The following is a 16316-nucleotide window of genomic DNA, read 5'->3' on the forward strand; positions in this document are numbered from 1 at the left end:
AGCGGATAAAAAAAACAGGCCGATTCACTTTTTGGCCTATATCTCTTGAACCGTAGGATTCTATGACCTACGGTTCAAGAGTTATAGGCCAAAAAGTGAATCGGCCTGTTTTTTTTAATGGATATTGATATGGATAATTGTATGGATACTTTTCAAAATAAAGTTTGGTACCCAAGGCTAGAATCCATCAGTAGGTCCTAAAGAAGCCTCATAAAAAATGTGGCGCTTTTATCCGCTTCGTTTCAATAATGTAAAAAAATGGGGTTAAGCCGGGTTAAGCTCCTCCACTGCAATGTTTAGGCCACAACAATGCGGTGGATGGACAACATTCACGCTGCATGTTTCACCGCATGACTAGTATTGACTAAAGGCCAGCGTGACCGCAGTATCCATTCCAGTCCTGATCACACATCACCACTCAGGCAGATTGACATCACATCAGTGAAGGGTATAGGAGAGGAGGAGTAGAGCTGGTCCATGGCGAAAGGAGGAGGGGCAATCCAATCCAGCTGTGGTGGCTGCATCCAGGGTTGCCATGTCTGCTTATTCTAAGCAACGTTGGGCTTGTTTTTCTGTAAAGTTGCTTGTAAATTATAGGGAGTTGTGGATTGTGTTTTTTTTTGTCTTGTTTCTAGAGTGTAGTTGCTTAATTTTGGGCTTGCTTCCCAAATGTTGTTTAAAAACCAGTGGTTCTCAATTCTCAAACATTTTCATGTCAAGGACCCCCAAATTAATATGTATTTGTCTGCGGCGGTACCCCATCTGAAAACATCATGTCATATTTTATACCAGGGTCCAGGGATATATCAAATCTTGTAATATTCAAGATTTGTGTTGTTGAAATGCCACATTCACATTTTCTTTAAGATCTATTTGGGAAAATAGCAGATCTACAAGCTCACAACGCGTCGCTGTGAGCTTGTAGAGCGGCTATTTTCAAATAGCCGATGCATAAAGGTCTAAAGTGCTCGTGTGTGGCCTACAGTATGTTCCTTCTTTTGGACTTGTTTTCCTAGACCTGGTTGCTTGTTTCTCTCACTAACCTGGCAACACTGGCTGCATCCTATGTGAAACGAGCGCATTTCACATGGATATCCTCCCTGCATGCCATCCGCTCGTTTGTTATTGTCCCACACGGTGTTGGAACAGAACAGAAGTCTGATGATAGGACACCGACCGTTGTGTTAAAAGGACCGCGGTCGTTCGACTGTCTACAAACTGGCTACTAATTAACAACTGGCCACGTCTGAAACCAATCTTCTCTGAAGTGGTGTTGGTCATTTATGGAATAAGATCAAGGTAAGGAGGAGATTTGATTGCCTCGCTGGTGCATATTGCGTATATTTATTGGAGCAAAATTATATATAAGTTCTCATCGGTATAAGTATATCGATGAGAATTCACCCGATGTCATCATCTGTCAAACGACGATGGAATACAATAATAATATTGCCTAGAAGAAAGTAAACCACAGACGGATTGGTTTACCCGTTTTTCTGAGCGAGACCAGTTCCGTTATGTGGTCTATTCTTCAGGAATGTGGAAATGGGAACGGCGAAAGAGTCATAGTGTTAACATTGTTAACATTGTTATTTCTCAGGATCGTTGTGGGTGAATTAGTCTTGGATCAAGACTATCATAAGTATTTGATCGATTTTGACATTTTTATATCGTAGATATAAAAGTAATCGATAAAATACATGATCGTCTTGATCCAATGAGTGGATATGCTATAGGTAGCAACTACCTGTAGTCTGAGGACCGTTATATAAGAGTGTATGAAATGTACATTCAATCTGATCCACGAATTTCAGAAACTGACATCTTCACTGCTGTTGGTGAAATCTGGTTAATGGTTTCCAGAAACATGGATCTGTATATGACCATATATGGACTAAATTGTACATATTATATAGGCTATAGCAAATCTAAACAGAAAAGTCTGCAGTCTTCTATGATAATTCATAATAGCTACTGTATACATTCAAGTAGCCAACATTGAACAACAGTTGCCAGACTGGCAAGGTGGAGAGGGGAGGGCAGGCATTGGGCAGCTGTTAAGTGCCAGATGTAAACTCCATTTTAGTCATACAACAAATAGACTAATCTGCACGAAAGGATAAGATTTGAGATAATTTTATGATGACATAAGAACAGCTATATTGTCTACAACATGATTACTTAACAAGATGGTTATACAAAAGGCTACCATACTGAAAGAGAAATATCGAATTTCATTGTTGGTCACCAACAACTCGAGCGTGATATCCTGTCTTCATGTGTTCATGTCAGTTCACATTCACTGTCAGTTCCCTAGTTCCTTCCTGAGGTTTCTTCTTTATCTTTTCCCTCCAAGGGTTTCTTCTTGGGATGATCTCTTGACCGTTTGAGGGTTTAACATCAGAGGGTGTTGTTTTCTTTTCTTTGTTAAATGTAGGCCTATAAAGGCCTTTAAGATTGTAACAGGAATCAGGATTACGGGCTATACACAAACTTGAGATGCTCTCAAGTTAGATATTGACTGCATTGAGAACTGTTGAACCAGTCCACATGCCAAGGTGGCCTGGCTCGTAGTGAGTTTGGATCTCAGTGACTGACACATGTGACCAGCCAGCCAGTTTAGCTATGTGGGCACAATCTTGTGTCATCTTCCCATCTTACACACACACACACACACACACACACACACACACACACACACACACACACACACACACACACACACACACACACACACACACACACACACACACAGCATTGGGCACACATTTTAAATTCCACGTAGGCTATGATGTGGAAAGAGTTTCTATTCTGTGTTCTCTCCTCGTGGCAGAACCTGAAGTAGGTTGTTACTTCACTGCTCTGCTGCCTGAAATGCTTGTTTGGTACTGTAGGCAACCCTGTGAGTCATGGAAAATGCAGAGCAAACTGATGTTGATATTACAAGCTGTGGACAAGTAATCACATGTTTTACAAATACCAGGCTAGCGCAACTACCGAACAACCAAATCTTGGCCCATAATGATATTAGACTACAGAGGAGAGGACAAATGAAAACATCTAAGATGGTTATTGCTTATATTTCTTATTGGTTATTCCTAGGGTTGTCAATTTAGTTTTTTCTAACCAGTCACCAACCCTCCATAACTGGTTATTAACATTAACTTTGGAAATTGTGTTATTTGATGCTTTCCTGTTAACCTCTGACTAAGCATCTGATGAGGTTTCTTATATCTAATTTTAGATAGTATATGGAAACCCAAAATAAAAAACAATCAACTGATCAACCAATCAACCTCAAAAATAACATAAGAAGTACTACAACATCGCAATGACAGGATCGCCTGATGGACTGCAAGTGTGACCAGTGCCAATGACCCAGTGGCTACAAAACCTGGACTGGATAGTAAACTCCCACACAGTGGTAGAAACTAGAATTCACTTGTATCCCCCAAGGGCCTCGTTATTGGGATTCAATTGCAAATTCAAGCATGTTGCGTTGAAGAGTCGAGTGTGGACAAATACAGTAAGTGGATACTTATGACTTCAGATCTGGCACATCTGATCATAAAAGTCATTGAAAAGGCAAGTGTAACAACAGCCAGAAACCTAGCGTCGAGCCTCACTTATAACTGCTAACAAATACAACTTGGTGTTATGTTCTAGCCCAAGATTTCATAAACTGCCCGTGAGACTTCCGTTTTTGACTACTACATCTTTGTGTGTTATAGTTAGTGTAATATTATTCTTATTAATATCAAGCCATTTTCATTTGTTCTAGAACAATAATAACATTGTGGCTTGTCATGTACTGTACAGTACAGTACATGCTGCTTCTGCAGGGGACAGATAAGCGGGTATGTGTCTGTACACAATGAGTGAACTGTTATGAGTGGCGGAATGCGTGTGCAACCTCAGATCACTCAGAATATTGAAGTTGGCAGTATTTGAGTAGAATAGTACATACAGTAAGTTGAATAACCGCAGGCATTTGTCATTAGAAATGTAACTCAACTGTTGACACACAAACACATCCCTTAAACCTGCAATCCAATGCTACTACTCAGCAAAGAAGAGGAAATTTGAAAGAGGAACATGTGCTGTTACTGTTTCATGAACATATTTGTCTCTGTGAGTTTCCTGACCCAAGCGAGTCCTTTCCTTCCTGATCCATGCAGGAGATTCCAGCTTACAGCAAGAGAGGAAAACCGGGCCAAAGCCTGCAACAATAGCAAGCAAAGTGGTTTGAGGTCATGATATCATCACGTGATCCATGTCTGTGTTGAAATTTGAACTACAGTAGGCATTGCAGTTCATTTTTCATCACACTACACCTAAAGACTTGACAAATGTTCATGGCTGAGAAGATTTTCAGTAAAAAAGCTTCCACTGACGACCATTGTACTCTATTCAGACCGAACATCATAACACAAGGGAGATCTCAGTCAGGGAGTGGTTAAATAGTTGTCAGGGATGGGTCCTAATCTACAGAAAAGGAGGCAGAGCATTTCATTCATTCTAGTGGCTTATGAACACAGCTCTTTGAAGAAGAGCCCTATTGTACAAAACCCAAGGGCATTGTCTGCCTGCTTGCTGCCACGGTAACACTCTCTTGCAAGCAGCGGGAGTCAGGCAGAGTCAGTTGTACTGACACATTTCTGCTAGAAAGCAGGAGCAAAAGAAAAGGATGGTGTAATTCTGCTTGGTGCTTTGTAATTCCTTGTAGTTGACTTTGCGGACACTATTTACAATAATATAAAGCTCCATAAATAGAGCATGGATTCCTGAGAAATGCTTAGAAATTCTCTCTCTCTCTCTCTCTCTCTCTCTCTCTCTCTCTCTCTCTCTCTCTCTCTCTCTCTCTCTCCCTCTCTGTCTCTCTCATTTCAAAAGGCATTCATTGGCATAGGAAACATTATGTCTACTTAGGCTACTTTACACAGCACATTCATGTTTTTTTTGTTTTAGTCATGCTTTCTAGATGGTTTTGGTTGTTTGTAATCTGTGGGAAGGATGTGGCTCTGATGTTTTCTGATGCAGTTATAGAAAGTGCAACTACCTGTAGGTTTCCACCTCATCTTGTGTGCCGTGGTTGCACAGTCTTCTCTCGGGAACCAAGTCTGCCCGTGGCGATCTTTCTTGTTGGCAAGGCTGTGTTCACTGAGTGTGTACATAGTCAAGAATTCCTTAGTTTTGGAACAGTCACAATGCTCAGGTATACTGCCAGTGTGTATTGGACCAAATAGCTTTTCAATTTGCTATTGTTTTTGATAGATTTTTCCATTGTGTCAGATTGTTTTCCTATGATTTGGTTCAGTACAGTGGGTTTTCTGTCTGGTGGATCTGCTTGTGTTGAGTACCAGAAACAGCTGATTGAGGGGACATCACTCTAGTACCTCTGTAGGTTAGGACTTTGTTATGGATGTGTACCCCTTTATGTGGGACTGCACAGCATTGTTATCCCCTGTCCCGTGTCCCACATATTGAGATGAATAGTTGTCAAAAGTCAAACCACTGCTGGACAGATGCTTGTATAAAATCAGGCTATTATCCAATGGCTGTGAAGAAAGCCGTCATCACGGGCTGTGTTTGATGTCAGCCAAACACATGCACATGTGCACATGCGGGTCAAGTGCAGGTTAAGGTTTTCACTGTATTTGCTGCCTATACGCTACACCCAACAGGGAAAATTGGGAGTCATTACAAAGCCACAAGCTATGCAGATTTAGGCAAAATATGATAGAAATTCAGAAATGAAACTGTATTTCCTTAGCATGAGAGTTGCGTTTCAGGGTCACTTTGTTTTCACTGTATTTATAGAACTCTGCATGCAGATTCTCAGTTTGATGATCATCACATTTTGTAAAATCTTGTTTGCCTAGTGAACCCCAGACCTCGCAACCATAAAGGGAAATGGGTTTTATAATGGAGTTCAATATTTTGAGCCAGATTTGAAAAAGGATGTCCAACTTAATGTTCACTTTGTTTGATACCATAAAAAAGCCCTGCTTGACTTGTCTCTCTGGTCATTCACAGCTTTGTTGAAGTGTGGTGCTGATGTTTAGGCCAAGGAAAAAAGCCAATTTGGGATTTGCTCAGGACATTATTTTCAGTGAGGAAATGTAGGAGTCTGTGGTAGATGATGAAACAGAGGATTTTCCTGAGGTTGCTGTTTTATGGAGCGGAGTTATCGGTTCTTGGCTCCAAATACTGGAGAATGTTAACTGTGAATTTTATCATTTTATTTAGGATGCTGTAAACGACACAGGCCTTCTTGGTTTTAAGTGATTTTATTTGTCTTGTAGTTCTTTAGTTTTAGTGTAATTAGTTTTCTTTTAGTGTAATTGGGGATGCTTGTAGGTTCTGATATGATTATGGTTGACTCCGAACTTTGTAATTCATCTTGCTGTCTTTAGGACCCCCTCGAAAACAAGGGATTATTCCTAATAAAGACTTTCAATATATTGCATGTGTTTTTACTGCTTATTGTTCTCTGTTGGACCAATGAGATTGGAAATGTGGTTTGCATCTCTGTTTTGGATGGGTAGATAGATACTCATGTTTCTGTTTGTTTATTGTTCCATTTTTCCCAGTAGTTGTTTGTTCATGGATTCCTCAATAGCATTAACATCTGGGTCCCTTGTTTTCCTTACTGTATTTTTCATTATAGTGAAGATATGTATGAGGATAAAACAAAAAGAGTTATGGTCTCTCTTATTTTGTTTGATTGGAGACATCCACAGTATAGTTCTCATTGCGTACAGAAAATAGAGATTTTTACAATCATTGTCAAACTATTGCAACCATTTGTCATTGCTTTTATTTATTCTTGGCTTACCTATTTGAGGCATTTAAGTTTGATAAGAACTGGCTGAAATATATTATTATTAATATATTTTACACCTTCAATGTTGAATTGAAAGTCCCCCCCCTGGTCTAAACTGGTCTAAACGTGATAGCCTTTCAGAATGTTACTATTCTCTCTCTCTCTCTCTCTCTCTCTCTCTCTCTCTCTCTCTCTCTCTCTCTCTCTCTCTCTCTCTCTCTCTCTCTCTCTCTCTCTCTCTCTCTCTCGTTTATTTTCCAGCTCATCTGTATATGTTTGTCCTGCCAAGTGTGAAATCACCATCAGGACATCAGGAAGCCAACACTATCACTCATGTTGTTCATTATTGTTGGAGGGCCTCATATCTCAGTCAATTCTTTATTTTTAGACTTATGAGAAAGGTTTGCCCTTTTTCAGTCCGAAATCTTATCCTTTTGGTTTCAGGATTGTGTGGGAACTGGCTTACTCCAGTTACAGGACATGCACTGCATGTTTCCAGTAGGGGGATTCAGGGAACTGTGTTCTGGTGGATATACCAGAAAAGGGTGCTTTATTAATATCATTCATATTAACATCAGTAATGTTCACTGACCTACGATCAATTTTCTCGTCTCCTTTTTGTAATAACAATTCTTTTTTAATTATTTTGCTGTGGTTTATGAAATCTTATTCAGCGTTTATATAGTTGCTTTTTATTTGTATTTTATTCTTTATTGAGAAATTTAAATACCTTTCTAAAATGTTGAGATTGTTTTGAATTAATTACGTACAATAATACTTAAAATTATAGTCAATTTGAAAATATTCACCCTTTGTTCTGGCCAGGCAATGGTGGGCATGCCTTTGTGGCAATTTAGCTGACAGTGGGACTCTTTTCTCTTTCACGCTGGATTAAGTGGGGATGTTTGGCAGAACTAGTGATGACTCATTGGAATGCTGACATATTTTTACTCATCCCTAAAGTGCAAAGTTTTCATTTCCTTTTCCATGCTGCCTTCTGATAAAGGCTTGTTTTGGCCTGCTTCCTCCAGCCTAGATAACACTGACGCTTTTTCTGAAGAGAACCAAATATTTTGGAGGATAGTGCAAAATGGGCACCGTCTTCAAAGCCTGCAAATTAAAAGCAAACAGAAATTCTTTGAAGACCAACAAAAAAGGATCATGGAGCAAAAATTAAAAAACAGGACGTTCCTGATTAAATATTTGCTCAAAATAAAGTGCCTCATGAAATCTGTGGTCACTCTCAGTTGCCCTGACAATCAACTGTCTCTCTTCCCTCCACAGTATATTTTATCCACGATGTCGGTGAAGTCAGATGGAAAGAAGAAGTGGGCAGCAGTCAGGGGTCGCCTGGGTTCCTCTGACTCTGACAGCCAGCTAGAAGCCAACCTGGAGAATGCCGACCCAGAGCTGTGCATTAGGCTGCTGCAGGTCCCTTCTGTGGTCAACTACTCTGGCCTGAAGCGTCGCCTGGAGGGCAGTGACCAGACATGGATGGTCCAGTTCCTGGAGCTGAGCGGTCTGGATCTCCTCCTGGAGGCATTGGACCGTCTCTCTGGCCGTGGTTGTTCTCGCATCGCAGACGCCCTCCTGCAGCTGACCTGCGTCAACTGTGTGCGAGCAGTCATGAACTCCTCCACAGGCATCCACTTCATAGTGGAAAACGAGGGCTACATCCGCAAGCTCTCACAAGGTTGGTGCATATCGGCTTCTGTTGAGCAAATGCACAGTATATGAAAGACCTGTCACCCATGTCACCCATTCTTGAGAATTCGGTTCATGTCTTACCAAAACATTTCAAATTATTATTTATTCATTCACTCGTTTTAAAAAAAGTTTGGTGAAATATATTCTTAAAGGATTTATTACACATATCCTGAACCCAAACCCGAAAATGGGAAATACAATTTAAAAATATAGCTGCAAGCAGCGATAATACGGGGCCAGGAGAGAGAAAGAGAAATGATAATTCCTTTAACAGGTCAGTTCATGAAAGTCCTTGCGGTCTTGTTTCCAATGAGGGCCTGTGAGCAATTAGGGGTTAAGAGTCTTGCTCAGGGACAAATTTCATTTCGTCGACACATTTGCTGACCTGGCCTGGAATCGTACCTGGGTCAACCAGAGCCTCTGGCTCCCTAGGCGGGCTCACTGACCACTCAGCTATGGCCGACCCTCAGAGAGAGAGAGAGAGAGAGAGAGAGAGAGAGAGAGAGAGAGAGAGAGAGAGAGAGAGAGAGAGAGAGAGAGAGAGAGAGAGAGAGAGAGAGAGAGAGAGAGAGAGAGAGAGAGAGAGAGAGAGAGAGAGAGAGAGAGAGAGATGGAAACGGAATAGATTGAAGAGACAGAGACATGGAAACGGAATAGATTGAAGATAGAAACGGAATAGATTGAAGAGAGAGCCATGGAAACGGAATAGATTGAGTCATGTTTTTTGCAATTCAACTTAAATGAGTCTGCATCAAGTGAGGCTTGAACCGGAAACCTTGCGATCGTGAGGTACTCTTAGGTAGCTGCAACACTACCTATAGTGCTATAGCTTTGTCTAGGCTGATATTGTCTGTTGAGGATCACAAACTCTTGCCTTCTGTCATGACCCAAGCCCCTGTTTCACTAACACAAAGATCACTCGTTCACAAACCATTTACCAATGAAGAAATTGTACATCTCCTCAGAACCAAAGTAAAGTAGCCGATCTACAAGCTCACAAACCATTAAAAGTTGTCAGATTGTACATCGGCTATTTTCACAATGAAGTATGTTATACATTGAAAAAACATACTCTCATTGCTATCTGAAAAGTTGTGAGATTGTAGATCAGCTATTTTCACAATGAAGTATGTAAAAAACACTCAATTAAGTATTTCATGTTATCTTTAACAATTGCAGATGTATTCATTGATAGTCATGTTGTGTGAAATGCAACTTAGATGAAGTCTGCACCAAGTGAGGCTTGAACTGGTGACCTTCAGGTTGTGGGGCACACATTTAAGCGAGAAGCCACCAACAGACAAGAACCTGTGAAAGGAGATCACACAGATGATACAGTTTCACGCAAATAGCTGAAAAATCCTGGGTTTAAGTGTTTTTCAAACTGCTCAAGATTGCGGACAATATAAGGGCGGTGCTTACTGGTTAACGTGATAGATGTGTTCCTCATTAGTCAAGGCACATGTGTAAGCAGGTCTAATGGCTGTCGGCCAAACGAGGCATGACTTTTGCCTGTTTAAAGTTTCAATTTTCAAAAAATTGCTATAGCGCCCCCGTTTGACCAATTGGAGTAAGATTGGTTTCAGTGATATTTGGAATGGCCCTTTACATTTCTGCAAAGTTTCAAAGAATGGTAAGTCTGCATGTATGTGTTAGGGGCAGATGAATAATTGTCATAAAACTGCAATATTCATTGGCTCATTAAAGCTTCATTTTTTCACTTATGGAAGATATTTTGCAAACGTTTTTTGGTATAGGTCCAAAGTTCATGTGTAAAAAGTTTCGTGCAGATTACTCAAAAATCCCAGGAGGAGATAGGTTTTAACTGTTTTTCATATAATTCGAAATGGTGGGAGATCTAAGGGTCAGAGGTCAAAAGTCAGAGTGTGAAAGTTGTTCATCATGAGGAGACGCATGTGTGTATTGAAGTTGTATGGCTGTATAGTGGGGGCCCTTAGGGAGATTTTAGGGTATGTTCGTTCACTTTTGTCTAAAAGCGCCAAATTTGGCACAGGTGTAGCTCAGGGCATACTTAAATGATTTGGCTAGGGCGCCCGCGCCGGTGACCTTTGGGGTCGCCACAGCGGCTGATCCAATATGGCCACCACCTGAACACGCTTTTGCCTCTACATTTGAACCAGATGAGCTACAAATCCAAACTTGGTGTCTATTTCATGTTTTTTGACAATTAGAAATATGATGGAAAAATCATCTTTATGATTGGGTGTGTCTGGACACCTAATTAGCATATTTCCAAGATGGCGGCCATGTAAAAATTAGGTGTACCTTAACTTTTTATACTTTTGGCAAACTATTTTAGGTTTTTCGAGCATCAGAAACCTACTGGAATGATCAGATTTATGATTAAATGTATCTAGAGCACTTTAACTTCCATATTAACAACATTAACGCCATTATCCACCAAAACTCTATGAAAAGCCTGAAGCTCTCACACTATTCATGCTTGCAGGGCCAGACAGTGCCAGGTTGGTGCAAGAGTTTGAAGCTGTGTATAGTAACATCAGCTCACCATCCTCAACTTCTCATCATGAAGAGGCACATAGCTTGCAGGTCAAGTTCATGAAAGATGTCAAAACCTTCGCAGCCATTATGGAAAGTCACGGGAATCCTTTTCTATCAGTAGATCATGACCTCACAGCACTTGACACGCAGGAAATTGTGGAAACAGAAGTATCTGAATCACTCACAACCGTTCACAAAGTTGCTATAGCCCTACATTTAGCTTATGTAGAGGAGCGACTTGAGAAGGCCACAAAGCCCATTTCGGATATAATTCCACGGACAAAAATCTTGACTTTTGCAAATCGACCAGACCGAAAAGCCAAACGCAATAACAGCATTCAGAAGCAAAACATGAATCTCATCACCCAACTATTCCTTTCCCTTCAATCGAGGCCTGATGCAGACATGGCAGAGTTCTTCAAGTATGAAAACCAGAGAGAGCCACCCAGCATTTCCAACCAAGGGCTTTTACGCTGCGGCACAAAGCCGGACATACTTGAATGCTTGAATGTCCAAAAAGTCTGCATAGCAGCAGCTAAGAAGGCCACTGTAGTTGTGCTTGATGGAGCAGTAATGGCCCAAATGGTCCGGCCCCTCGCTGCAAATACATTCAATGAATACATAAACACCAATATTGCAGGGTTTGTTAGGTCATACATGAGCCATGACTCTGTTGAGCGCTTGGATATTGTGTTTGACACATATCCAGAGGAGAACCTAAAAGCACAAACTCACCAACGCCGAGGAATGGGGAAAAGAACTAAAATAGGGGATGACAGACCTCCTATTCCAAAGCGTAATTGGAACAGTGACTTCCTGAAAAATGAAGACAATAAGAAATAACTGTTTGGACTTGTAAATGTCGAGCTCACGAAGGATGACATGCAGGGTAAACTACTGCTGTGTACGATTCATGATGATGTTCTCTGCAACAGGCCTGGATTCAATTTGTCTACACTTAAGCCTTGTAACCATCCTGAAGCAGACACGAGAATGGTTCTGCACTTGGCCCATGCTGGGGCCAATGGCCATAAAAAGGCTTTTGTCCGTACGGTTAACAGTGATGTTGTCATTCTTGCAATCCACTTTTTTGATGCATTAAAGATCACAGATCTTTGGATTGGCTTTGGCTGTGGAAAAAGCTACCGAGACATTCCTGTCAGGGTTAGTCCTCAGAAGTCACTGGCATTGCCTCTCTTCCATGCGCTGACAGGATGTGATACTACATCAGCCTTCCTTGGCCATGGGAAAAAGAGTGCATGGGCAGCTTGGGAGGCAACACCAGATCTCACAGACACCTTGGTTGCCCTCACCTTGGAGCCTGAGAAGATCAACTCTGATCCTGTTCATATGCAACGTCTGGAGCGTATGGTTGTCATCATGTACAGTAAGAGCTGTGGCTGCAGTAGTGTAGATGAGGCCAGACAGTGGCTTTTCTCAAATGGTACAAAGTCCCTTGAGAACCTTCCTCCCACCCAAGCTGCACTGACTCAGCAAAAAGGGCACTGCTGCAGGCCAGTTTTTATTGGAGTCAGGCAACCTCCGTCAAACTGAATATTCCCAATTTTGGAATGTGGGGATGGAACAGCTCGACAACAAAGGCTTGGGAACCATACTGGACCCATCTGCCAGATGCCAGTACAGCCTGTGCCATCCTTCTCCGCTGCGGGTGCAAGAAGTCTTGTAGCGGGGGCTGCAAGTGCTTTAAATCTGGGGTCTGTTGCACCTAATTGTGTGGATGTGAGGGTGCAGCTTTTGTCTAGTTATTGGGGAACAAAAACAACAACAACCCCAACCCCCCCCCCCCCCCCCCCCCCCAAAAAAAAAAGAAAAAAAAAAGGGAGAGAAGAAGACAGCCTCCACGTGGCCTCCCCCGCAAGTAGCCAAATAGCCCTTTAAGCGAAACCAATGTCTTCAAAATGTCACAACCACAGCCCCCCCCCCCTCCCCACCCTTGACATTTCATATAAACATCAGAAAGGAATCATGCATGTCAGAATTAGTTGAATTAGACCTATTGCACCAGGTTTTACTCATAACAATGGCCAAGTTACGTCCAATGTCTTCAGAATAGCAAAACGCCACTTGGAATTATGCAAATTAGGGGTCTAGACACACCCAAAAATAAAAAAAGAGCATTCCAACACATTTCTAATTGTCAAAACACATGAAATAGACACCAAGTTTACAGTTGTAGCTCATCTGTTTCAAATGTTAGAGACAAAAGCTATTACAAGTGGCGGCCATATTGGATCGGCCGCTGTGGCGACCCCAAAGGTCACCGGCGCGGGCGCCCTAGCCAAATCATTTAAGTATGCCCTGAGCTACACCTGTGCCAAATTTGGCGCTTTTAGACAAAAGTGAACGAAAATATCCCTAAGGGCCCCCACTAGTAGGTAAAACAGGGCATGAGTTGTACCTGTTCAAAGTTGGCATTTTCAACTGAGTGCTATAGCGCCACCTTTTGACGAAAGATTGTGAGATTTATTTTTTGATCGTTTTTCATGACCATCTATCATATGGCCGAGTTTCATAAAAAGCGTATGCACGGTTCAGCCAGAACTGGCAAAAACGGCAGAAGAAGAAGAAGAAGAAATGGAATAATGCGAATAACAATACGGGTCCATGCTGGAAGCCTGGCCCCGTAAAAAGAGCATAAGTTTTGAAGGAAACAACCTAGAAAGAACAAACAAAAAATCCCATGCAATTTTGACCCAAGGAATTCATTAAAGTGGTTATTATTAAGATTCAAGCACATCTTGACTCTATTACAAGCACAAAAGAAACAAAATACGCTATATATTTCTGCTTTTACCGAATACTTTTTCTCACCCACTGCATTTTCTTAATCCTTGAAGTGTGTATTTTAAGATTCTGCCAGGTATCAGACTGAAATAATGTCCCATGGAATTTCTAACCCTATGTTACACATAACGTACCCAAACTCAAAAATAGAAACAATAGCATATCTTTGGAAGTATACAACATACAAATGAACACATTTTCCATACAATTTGGACTCAAGGCATCCATTAAAATTTATATTATTAAGATTCAAGCATATCTTGACTCTATTTCAGGGCAAAAATAGAAAAAAACAGAGCCAAAAATGTCCAGATTACATCTATACAGTATGTCTCTTTTTAGCGGCGCTAGCCGCTCTATACCTTTAGGTATAGAGCGGATCCTGCTCTATACCTGACTTTGTCCGTGTTCACCGTCAACGCTCTGATTGGTCAGACCCGTCAACGCTCTGATTGGTCAGACCCGTCAACGCTCTGATTGGTCAGACCCGTCAACGCTCTGATTGGTCAGACCAGTCAACGCTCTGATTGGTCAGACCCGTCAACGCTCTGATTGGTCAGACCCGTCAACGCTCTGATTGATAAGACCCGTCAACGCTCTGATTGGTCAGACCCGTCAACGCTCTGATTGGTCAGACCCGTCAACGCTCTGATTGGTCAGACCCGTCAACGTTCTGATTGGTCAGACCCGTCAACAAAGTGATTGGTCAAGCTTCACGTGACACATGGCTATAAACACATTATAAACACATATCGATGACAAAATGTATCAAAGGCGCCGCTACCTTCACACAGGGTGTGATTTTTACTAGTGCGTGTGCGTGTGCATGCTGTGTGCGTGTGCGTGTGCGTGTTTGTGTTTGTGTTGTGTCTGCTACAACGATACATGCCCAGCAGGAGCCTAAAGTCAGCTGACCAGGGACTATTGGTTATTCCTCATACCAGGTTTGGCGGCAATAGTTGAATGGTTAGTGAGCCCTTCAAAGTGTCCCTGAGCAAAATACTTAACCCCTTACTGCTCCCAAAAACTAAAAGGTATGGAATGCCCTTCCACAGGTCTTGAGAGCTGCAGCCTCTGTGGACATTTTTAAGAACCACTTAAAAACACTAATGTTTAAACAAGCATTTGTGGAATGTCGTTGTGTTTTGTTGTTTTTCTGTCATTTGAATGCTTCGTGCTGTGTCTTAATTTCTGTTGTATGTAAAGCACTTTGTGAGTTCTCTCTGTGAGAAGTGCCATACAAATAAAATGTACTTACTTACTTCACCACACTACACATTCATAAGAGTTGTTGAACAAGCGTAGCAATGAACCTTTTTCTGGTTTGGGTTCAGGATATGTGCAATAAGGGCATGGTCCTACCGCACTTTTATTTTACCTCTGGGGCGGAATCTGCCAATGCTTTGTCAATGCAAATGCGTGGATTCTTGGAAAAAATGCGCAAGACCACAAATCCACGCATTTGCATTGACAAAGCATTGGCAGATTCCGCCTCAGAGGTCAGCGCCCTAAAGGGTTAAAATGAACCTCATGGGACATTATTTCAGCCTGTTACCTGGCAGAATTTTAAAATACACACTTCAAGGATTAAGAAAAACCAGGTGGCAAAGAAAAGACCCCACTTTCCATCTAGACTATTTGTGAAGTTATGATGTGTATTAGGCGGACCACATCATCATGCTCATGTCACTATGACTCCATAACCAATGGGCATAGCTGCATTGGGAACTCCTTATCCGCCCAAATATGGAGTGTGTTGTCTAACCTTAACGTGTCGTCATGGCATCAGGCGCAAACAAATCAGTCAGCTCCATAGGGCACAAAAGGAGGCACGCCCATATATGGGCATATACTGATGACATCAGAGATCTCCATATATAGCCATAAAAGGACTGACAGACACAGAGATCTCCATATACTGTATGGGCATATTGGTTGGATCGGCGGTGCGACATATGGTAGATGTGAGGGCCGTGTAGCGGCCCGAACTTTGGCTGTGAGGGCCACATGGCGGACCAAACCTTTAGTAAATAGAAAAAGCTCACACACTGACATTTTGTTTTTGAGACTCTTAAAATAGATGATTTATTTACATAGTGAAAAGTAGTGACAGTGAAAAAAGGGTGGATGTTTCGGTCCTCAGACCATCGTCAGCTCTATGTACTGTTGCACTATTGTAAATAACTAATCTATTTGTGCATCCAAAGAACCACAACATTCTTTGTCAGTGGCCTTTTCTTATTTTACTGGTCTACTTTGCTGGCTTCTCACACCCGGCTCAATATTCGGTAAGCCTTGAGTCCAGGTTAAGGTTCACTTCAGTCTCAAATCTATAAAATAGCAGCACACGTAGAACAGATATTGGATTTCATTGCCTCGACACATACAATGAACAACACTTATCTAAGGAACAACACTTCATACTCACAGGGCAACATTTCAAAGTTCAAACAGC

General features: G+C 41.6%; 1 protein-coding gene across 4 annotated transcripts in view; it reads left to right on the forward strand.

Annotated features, from left to right (window-relative positions):
• The first annotated feature begins 1117 nt into the window (after positions 1 to 1117).
• Positions 1118 to 16316, forward strand: part of LOC311036586 (inverted formin-2-like) — a 45333-nt gene continuing 30134 nt past the window's right edge. For all 4 annotated transcript variants that reach the window (XR_014599863.1, XM_084045360.1, XM_084045359.1 and 1 more), the window contains exons 1-2: positions 1118 to 1299; positions 8111 to 8519. Coding sequence is in view for 3 of the 4 variants with exons in the window: in XM_084045360.1 (XP_083901486.1) it covers positions 8126 to 8519 (394 nt within the window). In the remaining variant the exon portion in view is untranslated. The remainder of the gene's footprint in view (positions 1300 to 8110; positions 8520 to 16316) is intronic.

Source organism: Gymnoscopelus microlampas (assembly GCF_963454915.1).
Source record: "Gymnoscopelus microlampas genome assembly, chromosome: 20".
NCBI classification, from domain to species: domain Eukaryota; kingdom Metazoa; phylum Chordata; class Actinopteri; order Myctophiformes; family Myctophidae; genus Gymnoscopelus; species Gymnoscopelus microlampas.